The sequence below is a fragment of the Rhipicephalus microplus genome, chromosome X (assembly GCF_043290135.1).
Source record: "Rhipicephalus microplus isolate Deutch F79 chromosome X, USDA_Rmic, whole genome shotgun sequence".
Lineage (NCBI taxonomy): Eukaryota > Metazoa > Arthropoda > Arachnida > Ixodida > Ixodidae > Rhipicephalus > Rhipicephalus microplus.
The window spans coordinates 318132567-318156329 of record NC_134710.1 but is presented as its reverse complement, the minus strand read 5'-3'; the positions used below and the strand labels follow the sequence as shown (position 1 = coordinate 318156329).

Genomic DNA, 23763 nt, shown 5'->3' with positions numbered 1-23763 from the left:
GTTTTCATAAATTTCAGTAAAGCCTTCGACAGAATTTCCCATTCAAAGTTAATTTTCAAGCTGAATTTACTGGGTCTTCCATCTGCAATCGTAAACTGGATAAAATCTTACCTGCATTCCCGCGTTCAATTTGTAGATATAAATGGCTCTCATTCAGACTACCTTCCTGTTAACTCCGGCGTCCCCCAGGGAAGTGTTCTGGGACCATTACTTTTCCTGATTTATATTAACGATGTAGTATCATGTGTTAAAGAAGGCGTTGAAATACGATTATTTGCAGATGACTGCTTGTTATCCAGCAAAATTAATTCTTCTAATGATCAGCAAAATTCTAAACGATAGCCTTGACGCAATAAATAATTGGTGCGACCTTTGGGACACGAAACTAAATACTGAGAAAACCGTATTTATGCGTATTACTAACAAAAAGCAACCATATCAACATCAGTACACAATCAATGGTCTTCCTATCTCGCGAACTGATAGCTTTAAATATCTTGGCGTTACAATTACTAGTAATCTAACATGGTCCTCCCACATTCATAAAGTATGCGCCTCAGCACGACGAAAACTAGGTTTACTAAGACATAAACTGAAAAATTCGCCTGCGAACATAAAGCTTCTTGCGTATAACACCTGAGGCACACTGATGCCTCTTATGCCCATTTTTCTGTTATATCAGTGTCTCTGATTAAAAAGAAATCGCGGAGAGGCTAGTCGTTTCTTTCATCAGCCAGCGTCGAATGGTCAGCGGACGACCATGTTTTGAATACGCATGCATAGTCTGGGATCCACATACTACAAAAGACATTGACAATCTCGAAAAAATCCAAAGATTAGCCGTCCGCTTCATTTACAACCGATACCGCCGTTATGACTCCCCGAAAGAACTAATGCAGATGAATAAAATCCCTACTTTGGAATCTCGACGCAAAATGAATAGGCTAAAATTTCTTTTCCAATTATCACACGGGAATATCAGACTCGAAACATCGGCCTTCCCGACTCCTATATCATCGCGTCCCGCCAGGAATTACCATTCTGCAAAGTTCTCGCCAATCACGGTGCGCACTAACAATTTTAAGTATTCTTTTTTTCCCCGCACTATAACCGACTGGAATAACCTCCCGCATGAAATTCTTTCATCTGACAATGTGCTGAAATCTATTGATCAAATGTTTGACTTGTAAAATTTTGTATTAATATTTTACAGTGTTTTCCAAATATTTTTTATTGTCCTGTTTATTGTTTTTACCTCGCTAAAGATTGTATATTTTTGTTCTAACGGCTCTGTAACACCCCCCCCTCCTGCTTGGGCCCATTTGTGGCCTGCAGTATTGCATAAAAAATAAATAATGATGATAGTGGCACTCTTTGTCGTTCACACAATATTTAACATCCTCCAGGCCCCCACATTGGCGCCTGACGACAAAAAAACTCAACGCTCACATGAGTTTCGAGTACAAAATGTTCGTGAATATTCACACAATATTTAACATTCTCCGGGCCCCCACATTGGCGCCGGACGACAAAGAAAACTCGATGCTCACATGAGTTCCGAGTACGAAATGTACTTCAATACTAGTAACAGTTCCACGTCAGTCCTAGTAGTGTGTCATCCGAGTCTCCTGCGCTTGATCTTCCAGCGGTGTTTTGGGCGCTTGTGCCACATTTGTGCTATTGAGTGCATTGCAATCAATGCACCTGTGTTCTCGCTGAGCAGGTTTCCTTGACATGAAAGCTCACAGATTAGAATCTTCTAGCAGGATCTTGGGAAGCTATTTCTGAGGAACCTTTTTCTTGGCCTTCTCTTGCTTGCGGCATTTACCTTGTAGGCCTCGGTTTTCCGGCTCCGTCTTCATCTGGTCCGTCCCATTCGCCGCTGTGACACTGTGCGGGAATTTCGCAAATTCGCTGAAGTATGTGCCATGCACATTCCTTTGAATATTGGCTTCTGCAGCTTTCTCGAAGAGCTGAAGCTTTCAGTGATCTAAGAGGCTTGCTTTTGTGTCATCATGGCCTTTCCTTTCTTCTGTTTCTTCTCGCTTTGTGAGCTGGCCTTTCTTTTCCTCCGTTGGGCACTTGAACGCAGGCTGATGAGGGCTTTGTAACCTCTGAGTCTGCCACCTTTCGCTTGGATACATTATTAAAATCTCGTGAATGGCCCTTTGGGTCTACAAAGTCTTCCCCCTTTTCAATTATGAAAATACCTTCCACCTCAAACACCAGAGTCTTTCTAGGTGTATTGACAACAGGCTCATGGGTATTGCACACTGACGAGAGTTCTACAGGCGGAGGCTAGATCTTTGTAAGAAGGGGTTGTTCTGTGCAGGCCCCTTCGATGGTCGTTACTTTAGTTAAGGTCCTGGCTGTTACCACACTCAAGAATATGTCCTGAGGCTGACTCGACTGGCATCTGTGCTACAAGATTGTTGTCCAATATGCCTTGGCTGGATGGCGGTGACGCAGACGCAGAGAGCGCCTTTTTTTCTGCTTTCATTTTAATCTGTAGTCTTGTCTTCAAACGAGCCTGCCGTGCCTTTATTGCGTCGGCGATTTTATATTCGGTTCTGACTTTCGCTAGAATGATCTGGCGCTCATAAAATTTCGCCTCCTCCATCTCAGCTTCCAAATTATCGATGTCAACTACATCCTCTACTTCCTTATTGATTCTTTTGAGAATCAATAAGGAAGTAGAGGATGTAGTCATGTTACATGTGACATGTACTCATGTTACATGACATACATGAACTCACGGGGCTGCACTGTCAAGATGTACGTCATTGACCTATGGACTGCCTTGACTTGTGAATATCGGGCCGTCGTCGAGAAGGGCGAGTCAGGATGGAGTCGAAGTAGAAGTGAGGGCTCTCGCAAACCTCCAGATGATGCCTGTACTCACGTCACACAATGGGGGCTCCTAGTGGTCTCGGTTGCAACCGGAGTCGCGCTCCCAGGTCTCAGCGGTGGTTAGGCCTCACACAACAGCTTTACCTACGGTGGCTTCACAAAAGTCCTCGAGGCTACGACGGCGGTCGAAATTCGTGAAGTCGGCTCCGTCTCATCTCCGAGGGTCCTTCCTCCTGGGTTTCATGGCACCAAAATGTAGAGAAAAGGACGAGCTGCCGTCCCCATAGCGAAGCCCACCCGTCCACCTCTTCTTTTTTTCGAACATACTGCTCTCAACCTAATGATGATAGTGGCGCTCTTTGTTGTTCACACAATATTTTGACAAACGGCACACTTTAGAGGTCGTCCCGATATGTGCGCGCCTTCTATCTCTAGATAGGCAAAAAAAAAGAGCTCACTGAGACTCACTCAATACATTTTTTTCTCAGGACTCACTTGGACTCAGACTCACCAAAATTTTGCAAAAGCAAACTCATTTGGACTCAGACTCTCGAAATTTCTCTCCGACCAAACTCACTCTAATTCAAACTCTAAAATTTTCGTTAACTAGACTTGCTCAGACTCGGACTATTCGAAATTTTCCTCGTACGTACTCGCCCAGACTCGGAACTCGCCTAAATGTTTCTCGAGCGAACTCACTCAGACTCGTGCCTCAATTCGAGTCTGAGTGAGTCCACTCATAAGTGAGTTTGCAGACTTCCTACCTATAGCATTTGTACTTTGCCCTACAAGGTGTGGTTGCCTGTACGACGCACTTATACTAGAAGTAGAAATGTCTAGTGCTTTCACCGCAAGGTTTGCTTGGAAGTTGCAGAATGCATGAAAGTTACTTCATTCACTGCAGCGGCCACGTTTGTGAAAGAAGCGCACTATTCAAACATTAAGAAGTAGCAACTGCAACGGTTGTTAGCTCGCGCCCCGTCTTGTGCACTTTGCACTTGTGCACTTGTTTCGTGTGTCCTTCCTTGTGTTGTAGGAGCAAGCTTGAAGTGTTGAGCTGTGACAGTTGCTAGTTCGCACATGTCCTGTGTGTTCTTTGGGTGTGTCCTTTGTGCTTCAGCACTGTGCTAGCTATGGCATACATTGCTTCACCCTTGCAGCAAAACAGTGACTTCTTTATAACATCCTTGTGAGGGTTCAGGATAGGCTGCATCCCGGTATATCTTAACTACAGCTACCACTAGGGCTAAGTCGTGGGTCATGGCTGTCAGCTGTTGAGATAGCGATGTACCACTGTAGCGGCCAACGTGAAGCATCCACGTCAAACGGGGTTAAAGTTGCCAAACACCAAAAGACATTGTACTAGCTCGATATATAAATGCACTACAAATGCGCAACTACATTTGTGATGACACATTTCCCTTTCGTGTTACGCTGATTCCTATGAGTGAGGGAACAGCAATGCTTTTTTTTTATCGGTTTCAAACACTGGCATGATTCTTTAGTAGAACAGCTGCTTGCTGTGCGGAAGCTCTGGTTTGATTTCCACTCAAACTGAATGTTATTTTCTTGTTTATTTGAATCTATTTCAGTTTCCTTGTTTGCAGACAACGCTGATGTTTCACTCACAACCGATGATGATGGCACAAGAGTTTATGTGAAAAGTGCTCTTTAATACGTGATCTTTTTTCGAAGGGTTGTCTTTCTACAGGTACACTTAAATCACTTTATAAGAGGCATGCTCCGGACAGCCGTTTTTGTCATTGATATAAGATGTCGTTTATAATCAGGGTACCTCATATGCATTTTCTTATCCACCGGTACTTTACAGTAGGCACACTGATGCCTCTTATGCCCATTTTTCTGTTATATCAGTGTCTCTGATTAAAAAGAAATCGCGGAGAGGCTAGTCGTTTCTTTCATCAGCCAGCGTCGAATGGTCAGCGGACGCCACTGTGCTGATACGAATTGGCAAGTATGCAATATCAGAGCTGTGCGCACTTCGAAGCCCATCTTGACAGCAGCTGCAAAAGGTGCACTTCTTTGCAAAGCCAAACTGCTGTGCTCTAGTGGCACGCACTTCCATTCTGAGGCAGGCGTTCAAGAAAAGTGTTCGTCGCATAGGAGATGCGACCATAAAACTTCTAAGATAACCTTGCACTGCAATACATCACCAGTGTATTTCCCACTGTGATCTTGTACACGCATTTCTACATTTCTGTACGTGATCTGTGCAATGCTGTGCTACTTTTCTTGGGTTATTTGTTTAGTCACAGGTAGCCCTTAACAATAGTGTGTTTTGTGGTATTATCAAAATAAACAAGGCATTGACATGTGGCGAATCAAACAAAAATACTTATCGTATTTGAAATACTGAGCACATTTCAACTCTATACGAAGATAGTTGCCCGAGTAATGCTGTGTTTCTCCATACTGGTTGTTTATGATGCCTTGTGGTTGTGATCTATTATGTGGATTATATCATTCAGATTTTTTTGTATGGTTAAAACTTGGTTTTAAGAAAAAAACACTGATTGATGACCAATAAATAATTGCAAGAAACTGTAAATGAATAACCTGGAACACTAGGCAATCAATTATGTTACAAAATTACAAGAAAATGTAACTGATCACTAGTAATTGATTGCCTGTAACGTGTCAAGTTACAAGTAATACAAAACTCTTGATTCAAAGCGACACAAAAATCCGTTTTGCGGGTGCAGGAAGTGGGAAACTCTGAAAGCATAAAACTGAAAGTAGCTGTGGTGTGCCCATACGAGACTTTATGCGCAAGCAACAGCCGGTGCCCTGTTGTAAAAGAGAACATTAAAAAATGATAAAGAGAGACATTGGCTCTAGAAAATATTTCTACATGTTTCCACAATGTCGCAGCGTGCGTCAAACAACAAAGGATTGAAAAAGGCCCGTTTTTTAAACATACAAATGATTATGCATGTGTGCAGCATGAATCATTTTGAAGGTGTTTCTGGGGGACGGCACTTTTAACCCATAAAAGGGTAAAGTTGCCAAACGTGTCAATCGGAATTAACTGTAAGTTCAAATTAACTGAGTTTGAGTTAAGCTCGAGCTTTCACTGTATGTAAATTCTTTGCGTTTAACGTCCCAAAACTATGATGCCATTATGCGGATGGCTCTGGAAATTTCGGCTTCCGTATGTTCATTACATGCACCCTATTATAAGTAAGCATGCCTCAAGTATTTTGGCCTCTATTGAAAATACGGCTGGGATTCATTTCCCGTGATATTTCGAGTCTGTAGTCAAGCGCCATAACCCTTAGAATACCGTGGAAGGCATTATGTTAAAACTGTAGCGAGGCATATCCACGCAACCAATGAGGTCATGCTTCCACAATGTATCATGAATTGTGAGCTCGATGCTGTAAATGATAGTCGCCTCTTATTATTATTTTTTGCACCGTCAATGAGCGGTCAATGGACCGCAAAACCTATTGGCAGCTTCATGAACGTTTGAGAAAAGCATCATTACGCTGTGAAGTTTTCTTTGTTCACAAGAAGTAGCATGATCAGACCTTGAACTGGCAAAGCGTAAGAAAGGACTTCAATTAGTTGCGTCTGCCTAAAATGCTCGCATGTAATCGCCCACTGAAAACAATTGGCGCATGCACCACAGCGCATGTGGTGTAGTTTGGAAATGCAAACCTAATTTACTTTGAAGGTTCCTAGACCCAATCTTATTTTTAAAGAAAACATTCTTAGTATTGCAAAAATTGCATACAAGGTTGAAATGTTCTTTAGTATATAGACATTGGGGTGCACCGGAAATATTTTTTCATGTTGAAAGCTATGGTATATTTATTTTGAAGTTGGCCTGGCCCTTGTAAACCCTTTACTTGTCTTACTTCAGAGGCGGATCCAGAGGGAGGGGGGCGGTAGGGGTGAACGCACTGGCCCTCTCCATTCCTTGCCATCCACCTTCTATCACCCATTAAAACAAATGAGTCGGAACACTGTGAGCACACATTAATAGTATTTATGTTATAATAGGGTTTTTCGGGCTAGTAAAACAAGAAAGTAACGACTCTGCTCCCCTCTTCACTCTTACTTCAAGTGACTGCCCCCCCCCCCCCCGTAAAATGAGTGGCTAGATCCACCTCTGTCTTATTCTGCATAAGCTTTTTTATAATGCCCCTTTAACATTTATTGTATGAGCGGGGCCATATCATTGTTGGTTTTAGTTCGAGTTAGTCTGGTTGAGGAAAAAGTTTAGTGAGTTTTTGAGTCCGAGTGAGCTTGCTTCAGGAAAATTTTGGTGACTCTGATTCCGGCTGAGTTATATTTTCGTTATATTTTGGTGAGTCCACATGAGTCTGGCTGACTTATATTTTAATGAGTCTAAGTTCAGGTGAGCTTGTTTGAGGAAACTTTATTTTTTTGAGGTTGAGTGCATCCATCTGACTTATATTTTGGTGAGTGTGAGTTTGAGTGGTCCTTCTGAGGAAAATTTTGGCAAATCTGAGTGAGTCTAGCTGAGTTTCGAGTGAGTCTCCTTTAGCGAAATTCCGGGAAGTCCGAACCGAAGTGAGTTCAAAGTAAGTCTGCGTTATCGAAATTCTCCGGAGTCCGAGTCCGAGTGTGTCCTAAGCGAAGAATATATTGAGGCTGAGTGAGCTGTATTTAGTTTCCTGCCTTATGGTTGCAGCACTCAAGACTCGGTTAGGCACCCACCCCAACGGCAGGTCAATGGAAACGCCTGGGGATAGTACCAGGCTACATTTTGCTGATACAGCATGAGATCTTTGTCTCGCTGAAAAGCTGACATTTGAAGATGGATGTAAAACCATTTTAAATCATTGAACTAGCCTCTACACAGACTCTGCAAATGAGATTAAAGATGCAACGAGGCCGATCATAAAGGCACACGGAACTAGAATTGGATGTTCTGGGTTGAGGAAACAATGACAAAGACAGCTATCGAAACAAGACTTCCTGTTGTGCTTTCATGGGGGTTAACATCACACGGCTTAAAAGTTGCTGACTTGGAGAGTACAAATGTAATTATTGTAGTTAGCAAAGTTACTTTAAAAGAAAGTGCTGGCAGCATACAGGCAGTCAGAAGGGACTGAATGCAATCAATAGCTCAGTCGAACATTTATAGAAAGCGCTGAAAATGTGTAGCATCACAATAAATAAATGTGCATATTGTGTCATTGTTCGGATGGAAACACAAGAAAGGGACAAAAATTGGGGGACCCTTACAAGGGCCGACAGCTGCCGAGAACATTAAATGAGATGACCGCACGAATGGAAAGCTCGTTCCTTACAGTGACTCAAACCAACCCTATTTTTCCTGGGAAAAGTGGAGTTATATTTTTATTTCTTCATTCAAAATCTCAAAAATAACCTGTGGTGCCACCTCATTGCAGAAACTTTAATTATCCGAGCTACCCTGCTACGTGACTGTAAACTAGTGTACGTGGTGAACAATTTCTTTGTTAGTATTGAAATGTTGTTTGCTTCTTTGTAATGAACGTTATTATTCCATATATATGTACTTATAAGCATGCATTAATAGTGTGCAATAAAGTGGCGCTGCCTTCTCATGACGTAATGATCCTGTGGTCGTCAGCGCATCTTGAGCAATTTTTCTACTTGCTCATGAAACCGTGCATGCAGTTTCCAGGTCGCTAAGATTTTTTTTACCTTCTACACTTTGTCTCAGAAATGACACGCAGTGACATTTCGGGTGACTTGACTTGGCTCGTGTGTCGAGGGAGTATTGATGACGGGACAAGCCATCCACGACACAGGCGCATCAACCTTGGGTGCAGGCACACGCAACGTGGTACAAATACAGAGAAGCTGTATAAAGCCACATAGCCTCATTGTAACAGCTTGTTATTTTCAAAAGAAGTTGTAAAGTTCAGAATGAATATAGTTAAGCATAGGTACAGGAACTCCTGCAAAAGCAGAAAAATGACAGCATGCACAAGTCTTTAGAAGGGCAACCGGCATGGCTGTCGATTCTCAGTGTTGCTGAACAAAAAAGCATGTCAGTGTTCAGAGCCTTTCAAATCGAAAAATACTGCTTATAAAATAACTAAGTGCTTTTGGGACTAACTACTGCAGCTGAGAACACTGCGAAGCTACCGGTAAGCTTTCAGTCACACCGGAAAATACTGGGTTGAAAAAAATCTGTTGTCGGTCCTTTTAAGCTTTGCCTTTAAGAGTTCAATGTGATAGCAATATTCTCTTTCTAGAGTGTACTTAAACACATAGTTTATGAAATCTTTTCAAACTTGCTATGTACCCACTGCTTAGCCTTAAAGTGTAGCATGTGTGTCTTTTGTAGTGGGTGACTGGCTTTATATGAAGTCATTATGATAATCCCATGTTTTGATGCCGGATGGCAATGTACGCTTGTACCACGCATTATTGTGGCAGTATTTCATGTTGTATTGTGAAGCATGTACACAGGACGCATGTATTTGTAAAACATGGAAGTTACTTTCACTGCATTTTCAAGCAGAGGAAGTCATTTTCACTGTATTCACAAGCAGAGGTGTGGCTGTGTAGTAGAGCAGCTGCTTGCCATGCAAACAGCCCGGTTTCGATCTCCACTCAGACCCAGAATTTTTATTGTGATAGCAATTATATGGACGCTTTCGGCTGGATATTGGCGTCGACGTCACTCACTGTATATGTATATATATTTGTGAAAACGCAAGAAAGAAAAAAAAATCTAGGAAAAAATTCCAGCGCGAGGAATCGAACTTGGAACCTCTGCATCGGGAGTGCAAGGCATTGACCACTGAGCTACCGAGGAGCACGTCCTTCAACGTGCAAACCAGAAGCTATTTATATCTATCACTTACCTCTGGTGAAGAGCATCTTGGAGGGGAACTATAGTGTTTTCAGCATTAACAGCAAGATGGCACAATGAGCTTGCAGCGGCCCGCGCCCTCATCTCCCACACATACTTTGCCTCGCGGAGAGAAGTGGGGGTGCTGTAAAGCCCCTGAATGCACATTTGCGCGCCCTTATCTCGCGGTTGGGAACATCTTATGTCTTGGCTGTCCTTAAGCTTTTGCCGGGACGGTTCTTTTGTGTAATTACCGGGTGCACGAAGGTCACTGCAATCGTTGCACAGTCTTCGTTTGTGAAAATAGCGCGCTTTTCTGACACAGCGAAGTAACTACTGAGATGCTTATTCGCGTTCATCTGTACCTGTGAGTACATTTAGTGCATTATTTGTGCGTGAGAAATGCAGGGCATGTTTGGATCTGCTATCCATTCTGCGCGTGACCTTCCAATTTGTTGCTATAGCGTTTATTGCTTCGCCTTTGGAGAAAGGCTTGACTTTTTTATTATGTATTTTATTTGCATCTTTCTTGATTTTTCAGTCACACACAGCTGATTTTTTGCTTACAACCAACCACACTGACGCTGAAATTTCTGTGAAACGAGCTCACTAACACTGTCACCTTCAACGCTGTCACACATGCTGACAAATAGACGCATCTTCTTTCACTCTCGTCATTCCTAAGTTGATTTCAGCACACTTGCTGGTACAAAGTGAAGAAAAAACACTTCAACCACGCGACAAATCCCTGTACACCCATACTTGATGGATTTTATAACTTTTGGGGGTTGTCAATTCATTTGACAATAATCTATTTAAATGAAGCCATTATATGGCTACTTGGTAAAGTGTTTTAGAGCCCCTTCAAGACTGGCATAGCTTTGTATGATCGCGTCTACCATGGTGTTGTTTGCAGCAGTTCTGTCAGACTGTAGCTTCACTTGGATTACTTACGCGCTGGCTGTGCATTTGGTTTCAGAACGCCATGGTTGTCATCGATGATCACAGGACTAGCAAGGACGAGCAGTAGTTTTGTTTTGAGCACAATTTCAGAAACTTGGCGGGAGTTCTTGAAAAATGCCTCTGTCTGATCCTTATTTAGTGGCTCTTGTGAAAAATTTGTTGAAGCAGAAGTATTCTAAGAAATTATTTGTTGTAATGGGGCATTTTTCGCATTGTTTTCTGCGGACAGTGCTGAAGCCTTGATGAGGCTGTATTGCACTAAGATGAGTCTCGGACATAGACCATGGGTCATGCATAGCAGCGGCGCGGCTTTGGTAGTCACGAGCCAATGAGCAGGGTTCGAGTTTCCAGCAGAATTTGATAGCAATGCTTTGCCAGGGCCTTTTCTTATCTAGTAGCCCTTGTAAAACTTTATTGAAGTAGAAGTATGCTGAAAAGTTATTCATTGTGATGAGGCATTTTTTAGTTGTTTTTTATGGGCACTGGATGGGGAATAAAAAGGTCTTCATTGTGGTGGTGTTTGTTGTGGCAGAGTTTGACTGGTAGCCTTGAAGTTGTTTTTATAGATGTCTGCTGAGAAAGCCTGTTTGTGTGCCCCCCCCCCCCCCTTGTGGTTAAGGTGGCTAAGGTACTCGACTGTGCGGGCGTCAGTACGTCTTGTACGCGCTCGTGCGGGCGTCAGTACGTCAGGTTCACCAATACAGTCTACTCTCGTTACAACGGACCATAATAATCCGGCAAAATAAGTCCGTTTTATCCGAAGTTCGTAATATCCATACCTTGCGGCGAGGGGGGGAGGTGCGTGTGCGTTGTGTGACTATTCCGATCAGCATTATGGGACAGGCTAGGCCTGCTGGTTGCTTTTGCCAGCATAGTTACACAAGATTTCAATTACCAGCAGCGGCTATTAACAAAATTGCAGAAACGCAGTGCGGCTAGAGTATATGCTGGGACACAATGTGGCTGCTGCACAGCAGCAAGGCTTAGCCCGCTAATAAAACGCTTTTTTATCGTTTCCTGCTGACCGGCTTTGAATTAATTCTCTTTTGTGCAGACGCGAATACGTATCTTCTAAAGTAGGTGAACTCACCTGCTCGGAGCACCGGAACATCTTGCTTTCAAATCATGGTTGTGATGCCCAACATCGTTTCTGCAATGAGCAATGAACATCTAATGCAAAGCACAAACAAAAACTTTTTACTTACAACTACTTAGAAAAAAAAATCAGTGATCAACGATTGATGAGCACCCTTGAGCGATGATGTTATCACTTTGTGCCGCATTTCACTCAGCTGCAACACTTCAACACTGCAGTTGTCTTGCTGCAGCTGGAACTACGCCTTCAATTCATCAATGTGGTCAATCGCCTGCTGTGAAGTCAGTTTTACTGCAGCGGACTCGTCTTCTTGTTTGCTGACGTCTGATGACTGCTCAGAACAGGCTCCGATCGTCACTCTCACTTCCTCGTCAGTCAGCTCCTCATTGTCGACGACGCCGCTGTCAAATGTGACGAAGTCGGAGAAGCTGTCAGCCCTGAATTGACGCGGCGGCATTGCTGAAATCTTCAGACAATTTTTTTTTCTTGACGCCAGATTCAACGGCTTTCAACATTGCCGACTTCTGCTCGATTGTTATATTTTTGTGCTTACGTTTGGCGCTGCCATTGTCCATCTCGTGTCTAGCGGTAGAAACTGATAGAGGTGTTGTTGCCCTTCCACAGCAAACGACAAGGAAAAAAGCCACAATTTCCACCGTCCCAGCGTGGAGCTGAAGGGTAGAAGGAGGTCAGATGCGCGGGCGGGTCAACGAGTTCTACAGGAGAGGGGAGGCCAGCTGTAGCGCACACTCACGCGAGTTGCTGCGCGAGCGAGTTCATTAGTTCATGAAAAAAGAGGAGGCAGGGAGACTCGCTCCCACACACGTGTTGGCAGGCGGCTCCCGGGGAGCGCAAGGTGCGAGTTTTGAATTACTGCAGCTGTGATGAGCCGTGAACCGTCGCGCGGTTTAAAATATTGAATTGACGTATACCAAAATTATCAGTAGATGCTCATTGGGGGCGAAGAATGATTGGTCATGTTGAATGTGAGGAAATTTTCCCTTCGTTAAAATAAGGTTTTAAATATATGGGCGTCTATGGGAACTTCAAGGGGAATTATGATTGCTTCATTATAATCTGCTTCTTTATAACGAGGTTTTATTGTATCTAAATATTACTGGAGTCGAAGTCACTTCGAAAAATACTTGTGCACTCATGTGTTTGTTTACCCGGCCATGCTCTTTATCAACTTCTGTTGCATGTGAACTAATTCCTTAATGTTACTGGTTCAATCTAAGTGCTGTGAATTTTCTAATGTGGAAGTTAGTCATTCTCAATTGCTTGACTTTTTTTTGCAGGAATCACAAGTTGCGGAGCTAAGCAGACTCTTGAAGGAAAAGAACCAGCAACTTTACATTATTCAGGAGGAGTCTTTGGCTCAACAGTCTACGATTACCTGCCTCTCTGAGAAAATAAGTGAGTGTTCCTCGCTCATCTTTGAGCAAAGAGCAAGCAGTAATTAGTTGTGTTTCAACATGCAGAGTCACAAGCATTGCTCAGTTTTGTGCTAGCCTCTGCATGCTGGCCTGCGGTTGTGATTTCGGTATTGTAATAAGCTGCCTTTTAAGTGACTTTTTTTTTCAACTGCCTTCTGTAGCACTAGGGTGCATCTGGTATTGAATGCGGGGATGAATGCAGAAAAGAATGACAAAAAATTGTGCACATGAACTGGCGTAATCAGTGTTGAAAACATAAGCAGACTACGAGCAGACACATTTTTGTTCGCATTTCACTCTGCCAGTGATGTCAGTGGCTGGTTCTAGTCGCTACACACCTTTTATAGAACGTTACTGTAAGTCTCGCCTTACGGTCGCACTTGCTCAGCTCTCCTACTGTTGTGTTGCAATTGCATTAAGGCGAGAGACTACTCGAAAAAGACATGTTCCTTTAATCGATAGCTTAGGGCAATAAAAGTTTTGCTGTATTTATAGGCTTTTATGCTTATTTCACATATGTAGTCTGTTCTATAGTAAGCTGCATTGTGTTCGTTTTGTACCGTGACAGCGTGTAAAATGTAGTTCTTTTTAGAAAAATTTTCTGCCCCTAGACTTTCATGATTCTGAGCCATTAATGCGTCATGTTGCTTCCCATTAACTGTAGAACAGAAATAACAAGAAAGTGTGTAGAAGACATTTTAATGGATACACACACAAAAAAAACAACTAATGTTATATAGACGATATCAATATTTAAAGGAGATATTTGCCTTCTTCACATATTGAGGAATATGTCGGCAAATTTTCATTTTGATCTTGCTACCAGATGTACCAAAAACATAATCTCCAAACTCGAGCAGTTGCCCAATGTGGATATTGAGAAAAACGCATTTTAAAGATATAAGTGTGAGCTCATTTATCTGGCAAAGATATGTCTTTTTTGAATGATTTCTTTCGTCATGAGAGCCTAAGAATCATGTTTATTTTGAACATGTGACTTTGGGGTTGGTGAACTGCTCATGCAAAATGCAATATCAAGTAGCCAGATGACAATTTCAAGGGGACGCTAGGCAATGAGCCCTTTGTAGTTTTTAAGTAGCTACCTTGTTTTCTTTAAAAGTGATTTTAGCTTACTTGCAAGTTTAATTACAATTTGTTGTGTGGAAAAATAGACAAACTAAATTTATAAAAGCAATGCAAAACGAAAAATATGTAATTTCAGAAGAAGCTTGGGTTTTTTACTCGCATCGCCCTTTAAAACATGAGACTGTGTTTCTGCTAAAGTGTGAAGTATGTGTTTACAATTTTAGTGTCATTGCTGCCATGTGATGAAACATCGGTTCCAATAAGAAAAATAGTCTTTGTGTGTAAGTGTCGTCAGATATTAGGGTGGCTTGTGCATTAATATTAACTACAACTACTTTGTTTTACATGTTGCTACTCAATATCAGCGTATTATGCCGTACCAGAAGAAGTGATGAAAACATTAACTGGTGTTTGACGGCTCCTTCAATGAAAAAAACTGACAAACATTCTCTTTATGCTGGCAACTATCCATTTTCAAGGGAGACACTACTCTTTGAAATAGATAAAAAATGTTCTTTGTTGATGTGAATTAAACTTGCTGAGTTTATATTTGGTGCTATTTTAAAATATGCAATTATTTTTGTAGTGTAGTGCCTAGATTTCAAAATATGCAACATTTCGTGAGCCTTTCTAGGAGCTCGATTTTCCTAAACTATAATAATAATAATAATAATAATAATAATAATAATAATAATAATAATAATAATAATAATAATAATAATAATAATAATAATGATAATAATAATAATGATAATAATACAGGCGCCCCGCCACGGTAGTCTAGTGGCTAAGGTACTCGGCTGCTGACCCGCAGCTCACGGGTTCGAATCCCGGCTGAGGCGGCTGCATTTCCAATGGAGGCGGAAATGTTGTAGGCACATGTGCTCAGATTTGGTTGCACGTTAAAGAACCCCAGGTGGTCGAAATTTCCGGAGCCCTCCACTACGGCATATCTCATAATCATATGGTGGTTTTGGGACGTTAAACTCCACATATCAATTAATCAATCAATAATAATACAGTCGAGCCCACATATAACGGCATCATTTAAAACAAGCTTTTGCTTAAAACAAATAATATTCGTGTGACCGTGAAACTATACATTGGTTCAATGGCACAAAATCGCACTTACAACGAACGTCTCCGAGCGCTGCTGATGCGAATGGAATCAGCGGTCCGCTGACTTCCCGTGGAACCACTTTCGACCACCGATAAGACGGCGAGGTGCCCATACATTCTTATTGTTAAACGCCGACCCTGCCTCCGTGACCTTCTAGTTGCCACTCCTCCGGTCCCAGTGCAAGGAAGGCTGTTTCCTTCCTCCATGCCCCAACTGCTTTTTGTTACGCACCCCTCTGTCCTTTGTCCCCCCGCTACTCTGAGCAACCCGCATCGCCAGGCGAGGCCCGTGTTGTCACACTGCCACCTATCTCTCGAAGACTGGTCAGCCATATACCCTGTTTTTGATCGCTGGTATTGTCATTAGCGTCGCCGACCTGGAGTGACCAGACAATTTGTCCACAACGTCGGCCACCGACTGTATCGGATAGTCTGCGTTTAGTGCACACGTGTACGCTACCCCACTGACTGATAATTTGCGATTCATTTCGTGTTTCTTCGTGTTTAGGACTTGTTCTCGCTCACTTTAGGCCCGTGTACATGGACGCGACGGGGGCGGGCTGAGTTGAGTGGCGGGTTCAGCTTACCTCGATGCGCCCGAGTTTATATGAACTCGCACGGACGAGGTGAGGTGAGCGGTGATCGCAGCGACGCTTTGCGTCGAGGCCAGCCGAAAGCCCGTCTTCCGGTACCGGTTTCCGCTCCTCCAAGCGAACGATCGGCTGAGAGAGCGCAGGTTCCTCGAAGGATTCGGTGCGGGCAGGTAACGCGAACAGGTGCCTCGCATTAGCAAGCCCTCCGTGGCTTAGTCCGAGAAGGAACGCAGGTTCCTCGAAGGATTCGGTGCGGGCAGGTAGCTTTACCTTTCTGGTTCGGTTTCTTCAAGGTTTTTTCTTTGCTGTTTTTCAGTACCTTTGTTTTTGTGTTGTTTGTTTTTGTTTTTCTTACTCATATTCTGCTCTTGTGCCATGGTCACTGTCTCCTCTATATATTTTCGTGCTCTGCGCAATAAACTCAGTTGGAAGTTAGCGCTCGTGTCTTTCGTGTCCTTCTTGTCTCTGTGTCGTCGTTTTGTTCTCGCGCTATAACTATCGTCCTGCGCTCTCGCCTCTCGCCGCTGTGGGCTGCGGTTGTTTACGCAGTTGTCGCTCCGCCACCGCGATGGCTATCTCAGCTCCCGTCTTGGCATTTTTTCTCAGTTTGCACCAGCTGTGCCTTATGGTTGTGTTGGTGAATTGGCTAACACTGCACAACGCGATGACAGCAGTGGTTCTGTTGCGGCACAGCGCTCGCCGTAAGCGTATCCGCAGCCTGACGCACCGTCCCGTGTTCACCCCTGGCTGGTCTCTCCAGGAATTTACAGGTTTCTAGATCGTCGCACGCATCTCCTTCCTCTTCGCTGCCATCTGCAATTATAAGTATTGGGTTAGTGCATTTGCCATAGGTCTTCATTGTAATCAGGGACGGGAATATTGACAGTACAACCATGTGCATGGTCAATTCATGATCTACATTTATCCTGCGTAGCATTCCTTGCCGAGTACCCCAGCACCTTAGACTGTGGAATGCCCTGCCTTCAAACAAAAATGCGGGACGGGCGGAGTAACACATTTAATTGTTATAACGGAAATGGGGATAATTGGTCAAACAGAATTTTATCGCCATAAGAGCGCAAATTTCCTTAATTGGTCATACGTCATTATCAATAAAAAACAAGAATAACCAAAATTTAAAAATATCACAAGAACGAAGTTACGAAATAAATACATGGCTCATTCCACGCTAAACGTTCCAGGCAGTACGCTCGACCATCTCCGATAAGAATATGAAAATTCATGGTCGATCGTTTGACTACACTAATCGCTTCCATTTTTGTTTTGAGACCAGTTTTCGGAGGAAACTTTTTCTAACTCTCAGAGCAATTTAAATATCGTGGCAGCGCCCAATAAGTAGGTTGTGAAAAAAACTCGTGGGTATAAAGAACACAGCGTTTCCTTGGCACAACGCGCTCACAGCTACTAGGTTGTCTCAAGATGTTCTTTGAGAAAAGCAATGCATTGTTCTTGGGCGATATTTAAACATTTTTACAGCTCTTACAACTTTTTATGAGATAATGCAGCTGCATAATTTGTTTCTATTACTGGCGGTAAGCGCAGGAAACTGGAGCACGAATCAACAAGCCGGCTGCATCAAGAACACTGCATTGCTGCATTGAGCATGAAGAACAAGCCGGCTGCAACAAGAACACTGCATTGCTTCCCCGCAAAGCACATTAACATACACTAGTGGTGAATGCGTTTTAACAAGGAAATGCGGTTCTTTTTCTACCGACTGAAATCGTTTTACCGTGCTGCGTATAATATTTCACTTTTTCTAAGTTTCGTCGCAACCTAACTGCCATCATATTTAAGAAATTAAAATTTTCTTTATAAGATTGGTTCCAAAAATGAATAGTGTAGTAAAGTGACCAACCATTACTTTTTATAGTGTAATCGTAGATGGTCTAGCGTACTGTCTGGGATATTTGGCGTGGAACAACCCTCATCTCCTCCAAAACCCGAACACTGAACCCGAAAAAACGTTCGAAATGCTTTAGTCTATTCAGGGATTCATGAAACACGAATGAAATAGAGCGAAACCAACCTTGGACTACGCTTTTCCTCTGGGGGAAATTACATGTATTGGTAAAGACACTTAATTTTTGTGATAAAGTCAATTTACACCACTTGCAAAAAAACCCAAAACAAAACTTACAAAGAATAAAATACCCGAAAGTATTTGCCTTTTCATAGTCGCACCTGGCTGTGAAGAACGCAAAATAAATGCAAGCGGAGTTGGAATGCTGCGCATTAGTAGACAATCCTGTGAATTTACGCAAATGTATTCTGATGGCGAGGTGACCAGAAACTTTATTAAAGCGTTCATGTGCACGTATTTGAGATTTCTGGCGCACAAGCCAATTTCCTGCTACGGGCAGAGCAAAATAGCCGGCCGTGAGAACGATAACCAACAAGCTCTCGTAGGACGTGCCAAGCAAGATTTAAACGTAAAAGTGATCTGCATTTACCGCATAACACAACGATGTCCTCGTCTTCGGCGGCGGTGTCAACGCCGTAATCTCTCTTGCACCATCGGGCGGTCGCCAAGCAGAAGGCTCATTTTGTCAAACCACTTCCACTTTGATGGCTCCCCGCCACTTTTGCATAGGAGCAGGCGTTCCTGCGAATGCCAAAAAAGTCATTAGAAATTAAAGCGCCCGAAAACTTTTCGAATCAAAGCGAACAGGGAGGTACTTAAAGCCGTGAAGCGTTTCTTCAAATTCTTCCAACAGGTCCTTATTTGCTCCCACGTCCACGTCACGCCCTGTTCCTTCAAACATCTTTCCAGGTCCATGAATATGTCCTTATTTTTTTGCCGCTTGCTATCGAGCAAATCACTTAATTTTTTCTCGTTGACTAAAGCTAGCAACGTCGTTATTTCATCATCTGTCCACATGGTGCGTGGAGCCCGCGAGGATGTCATCGTGCCTAGCGCGCGCGTACCGGCCGTCAGAGAAAGAGTGATGGGGACAGGGCAAGCGGAGACCACGACGGGGTCACGAGCCGTCAACTCAGCGCGACCGGTTATACATGCCCTTTCTGAGCGCGGCGAGTTCGGTGAACCTACCCCCTGTCTCCGGGTCGACGGGACTCGCCGCGACGACTCTCCGCCACGACGCGTCCGCTTATACATGGGGAGGGTGAGTCCCGAAAACCTGTTTATTTCGGCTCAACGCGCCCTCGTCGGGTCAATGTAAACGGGCCTTTTGCACTCAACTCAGCATGCCTTCCGCGCGCGTGCGGAAGCACGAAAACGACTGTTAATTTGCACGGAACGAATTGCAAATGATTAAAGTCCGTGAGGCCACGCAAACCTGCCGGCGCAAGAAAACGATTTTTTCACCACGGCCGTCAATTCTTCGAACACCGCCGCGCGCACCGATCCTGGCGGCAGTGCTTTTACTTCTGCGCGTGCAGGCACTCTTTCCAAGTTTTTCTACGAATGAGTTTGTTGTTGTTAGTGGTTCATGAGGAAAAGGAAGAAGGCACCTAATTTCTGTCTGCCTACAGGCGACACGGCGCAGTGCCTGCGAATGAGTTTCCCGAACCTTTCACGCAAGCTACCCGACCTGCCTCCTTCCCGTGTGTTTTCGTTTTCAAGGCTGCCCTCTCGCCGCATCCTCCCCTCTCTTAACCACAACTCCTTGCCCTTCTCTCGCAAGTCTGCTCTCCTCTTTTGATCACAACCCCTTCGCCCGTCTCCACCGCTTTGTGACGCCCGCCAAGCTGGCTCGAATTAGTTTCGTTTTCTGACTGGAAACGGGCCCAGAGCTGTTCCACGCATTCTGGCCAGTGTGTTGCATGTGCGTGTCTTGCTCGCTCTTGGTGTGTGGTTATGACGGCCAACGGGAGGACTTGCACGCTTTTTCCTGCCGCTCAACAAAACGTCGAAAGTGTGACCGCTTGGCTTGAGCGTAATCTGCGCAATAGGTGCCGCGTTGCGGAGCACTTGCTTATAGCTGTTGAACACCTGGCAGCTAACTTGCCGCTTCGGGCGTCCCGATATTCAGCGGTGGAGATGGTGAATATCTCGTGTGCGGTGGTGACGGCTACATGCGCGTGAAACTTTTTGCAAGGCTGACTTCGTCGACATCGGGCCCGATGCCGAGCCTGAAGCTTCCGAACAGGACCACTGGGGCGGCGATTTGTGGTAGCGCGTCGTCGACTCCGACCTAGGAGAGCGGGTGGGACATCTATTGCAATGGTTTATTTACGGCTGATGATGATGCCGACACTGCGGAACCGTGCACAGATTGGGGCATTGTGAATGAAGTACGTGGCAAGAGCAATTTGGAGGAATTTGATTGCGAGAATGACAAAACTTTGGAGCCAGTGCCTCATGCAGCTTATTCCACAGGCCGCGGCAAATGAGCACCCTGCCGTATTAAATGAACTCGAGACTGCCCTTATCGCTTCTGCTCTTCGAAACAAGTGCATCACGCACTCTACGGGGCAAAAAAAGTTTGTGTTTTCTTTCACAACTTTTTTTAAAGCTGTGTTTCGTTTACTACGAACGTCGGGATACAGCGAACGGATGCTGCGTCATGCTCAGGTTCATTTCAAGCGGGCTCGACTGTAATAATAATAATAACAATAATTCATTTTTCCATCATTACAATTAAGGTTGATAGAAGGTGTAAGACTAGAAGTGAAGAACGCTTGACTAAGTTCTCACACCTTTTAGAGTAGGCAGCAAACAACGTTTTATTGCTTCTGTGTTCACAAGAGGGCAACACAAAAGAGAGAGAAACGGGGAGAGTTTCCAAGTAGATCAGCATATCACAATAATTTGGAATGTGAAGATTATGCAGTTGAACAAGAATGGATGCAATAGACATATTAGAACAAAAGTTGTGTTTTGTTGAACACTACCCAAGCGAGTCAGTGTCAAACAGAGCTCATTCATAGTTGCTCGATAGTGAAAGGATATAGCGAGAGTGAAGTTGCATAGCTCCTTGTTGTGCTACATGTTGTTTTTGTAGGTTCTCTGGAAAAGCAGAAGCAAGCAGTCGATGAGCAGCTGCTGGCTTATGAGGAAATGGTGGCTAACTTAGAGGAGGAAATGTTGAAGAGCCAGAAATGTGAAGAAGAGTTGCAGAAGTCAAAGGTTAGGCTCGAGTCAGAAGTGAAAGCAGGCCAGCTGAGGGAGGAGGATTTAAAGGTGAGTGGTTGCTCTTTATGTTGTAGAATGAGTACTAAAAAAAATGCTCGGCAGTTTTACTTTTACGTGGTCCCCATGCTGTCTTCATCTGTATGTGTTATTTTCATTTCAATGAAAATGAAAGGTTTGAAATATAACCAACAGCCGTCAAATCTGTAAAAATATTTAAAAGTGAATTCTTGGTTGTTTGTTTGGCTTTACAGCCTACTCATTGTTGCCACTTATTTCTCATTAGCATCATCAAGTAGTAATTAGATTAGCAGATTGACACTGTGGGAGTCAAATTGTACAGGTCAATATGAAGGCCAATAGTCTCAGCGTACACATGTTCTCAGACTTATAAAGGCGCAAGAAGAATGGCTTGCGTGTGAAGCTAGTGAAGAGATGTTACACTATGTCCAAGTTAGTATTGCATTAACAACTATAGGAAGATGCCAAGTGAAAGTTGCGTTTGTCTAGTGGCTGTAATCTTTCGTAGCAAGTCTTAGTGCAATGAGACGCTAATATGCCCTGTGCTCACTATACTGTCGATACACATCACTATCACGTGGGGGGGTGGTGTAAGGGAGCTAAGGGAGAATAAGGCGTACGTGAATGTGCATCTTCTCTTCTGACCAGCATTGCTATGCGCCGTTTTGCACAGCTGAGAGCATAGGTGACGGGCCTGCTTGTATGCACCATCTTTCTGCATTCCAATTGTTGTAGCTTTTGTTTCCTGCTTTGAAAACTCATTTAAGGAAAAGACAGTGGTGGTGGTTTGCTCACATTTGTCTGCACCATTTGTTACGCCAGTGTTTTGACATCACGTGTATGTGGCCAATGAGAGAGATGTTTATACTTGCCTTTGCATACTTGATACTACATATTTTATTTAATTAGCATGCAAAAATGCTGCAATATATATGGCTGAAAAAACTTTGAGCCTTGCTTGTAACATTTTTGCGCAAAACTGCTGGTCTTTTTCTTCCTTTGTACAGTGCACAGTACTCTGTCCTGCTTACTGTACTAATATACATCAGAATCTACCTCTTTGTTTTAACTATCACATGTTTGGCTGGCTTCTCTCATATAGGCTTATCTGTTTCGGGGGTGCTGAGTTGTAAGGGGCATGAAGAAAGTTGAATGGGGCGAAATGCTAGTCTTTATGAGAATAGGACCGAGCTCAAAGACACCAACTAAAGATGCAGCAAATTTAGAATATTTAAGGATGCTTCTCGTGTGAACAAATATTGCTTGTGGGTTAGTTAAGTGCAACATTTAGCATTAAGACTGATAGTGATTAGGCAGTGGTAGGAACTTCATGCATTGACAAGTGCATGCTACGTACCCTGAGAGTGCATTGGTAATCCTTAACGTGCGATTTTTAAAATGTAAGTGTACATCTTTCATCTGTGAAACCTACTGTTTTTTATCTGTCCCTGTAAAGGTAGCAAGTTCAGGAGGAGGAAAGCACATAAAGATGGAGAAAAAATTTTTGCCTGGGACAGTAGCAATTTTCATTAAATAATAGGGAGCCAAGCTAGTTGGTAGGTATTAGTGTTAAAAGACTAAGCACTGTAATACAGTCACCAAAAAGAAATCGAGTCAAAGGAATGTCACTTGCAAATCAACACTTATCAAGCAGCAAGATCTAAACAACGCATATTCATTATTGCCAGAGAACACATCAGATCACATGTACCGAACTTAGTTCTCATGTAACAAAATGAGCTCTGTTAAAGGGACACTAAAGAGGAACAATGGCTTGGTTTAGATTGACAAACTGCACTCTGAGAGCTTTAATGCCACATGTTTAATAATGCCATTATCAGCAGAGAAAATCAAGGTTGAAGTTTCATTTTTAATTTCGCACTAAAATCTCCATGCGCGACGTAAGAAATTGCAAAATTTATTTTCATGGCATTAGCTAGATTAAATTTTCTGAAACTTCTCATGCTAAATCTACGACACCCACAGATTACAATGTGCTTCATTTTTATTGCTTGAAAACTACATAGAACCAAGTAGACGCCTTCGAAATTCGTCATGGTTTTTGGAGCGGGAATCTCAAGGTGGTGTCGCCACCTGCATTTTTTTCTCGTGTTATCTTGCTTACTAAGCACCGTCGCAGGGTTAGAGGGGTGTTTTCAGGATTGTGGGATTATATTTATATGTAAAAGCTCGTTTTCCTTCTTAGTGTCCTTTTAAAGGGCACTTGAACTGTTGCACACAATTGTTCATTGTCAAGATAAGTATATGATAACGAACGCCATGGGTGCACGGATGAAGTTGGCACGAGCGAAACGTGGCGAAAATGGGATGCGAAGTAAGTGAATTTGACCTGTTGGTCAGGCAGACCGGAAACAGAAATTTGCTAGTAAAACTGATGCGCGCTACACCTGTCCTTAACTGCAGCAAGCATATCATTTTCGACGCTTGGTGGCGTTGACCTCATTCCAAGCGAGCCGAAGTAACACGTCAGGGCGTTCGAGTTAAAGGTACTGATGGCTGTGCGCACTGAGAATGAACATTGAATCTTTCAGTGGATCTGAAGGCTGGTTTGCCCACTATAGGCACGGGTTGATATTTCGAAACATTTGCTGTGAAAAAGCAGCAGAGGATAAACAAGCAGG

At 43.4% G+C, this 23763-nt stretch overlaps 1 protein-coding gene across 9 annotated transcripts in view; it reads left to right on the top strand.

Moving 5' to 3' along the window:
* The window catches only part of LOC119185246 (uncharacterized), a 312525-nt gene that overhangs the window by 88185 nt on the left and 200577 nt on the right, over positions 1-23763 (top strand). For 7 of the 9 annotated variants that reach the window (XM_075879550.1, XM_075879553.1, XM_075879554.1 and 4 more), the window contains exons 3-4: positions 13049-13166; positions 20973-21151. In XM_075879550.1, the coding sequence (XP_075735665.1) occupies positions 13049-13166; positions 20973-21151 (297 nt within the window). The other 2 variants (XM_075879555.1, XM_075879551.1) reach the window with 2 other exon arrangements.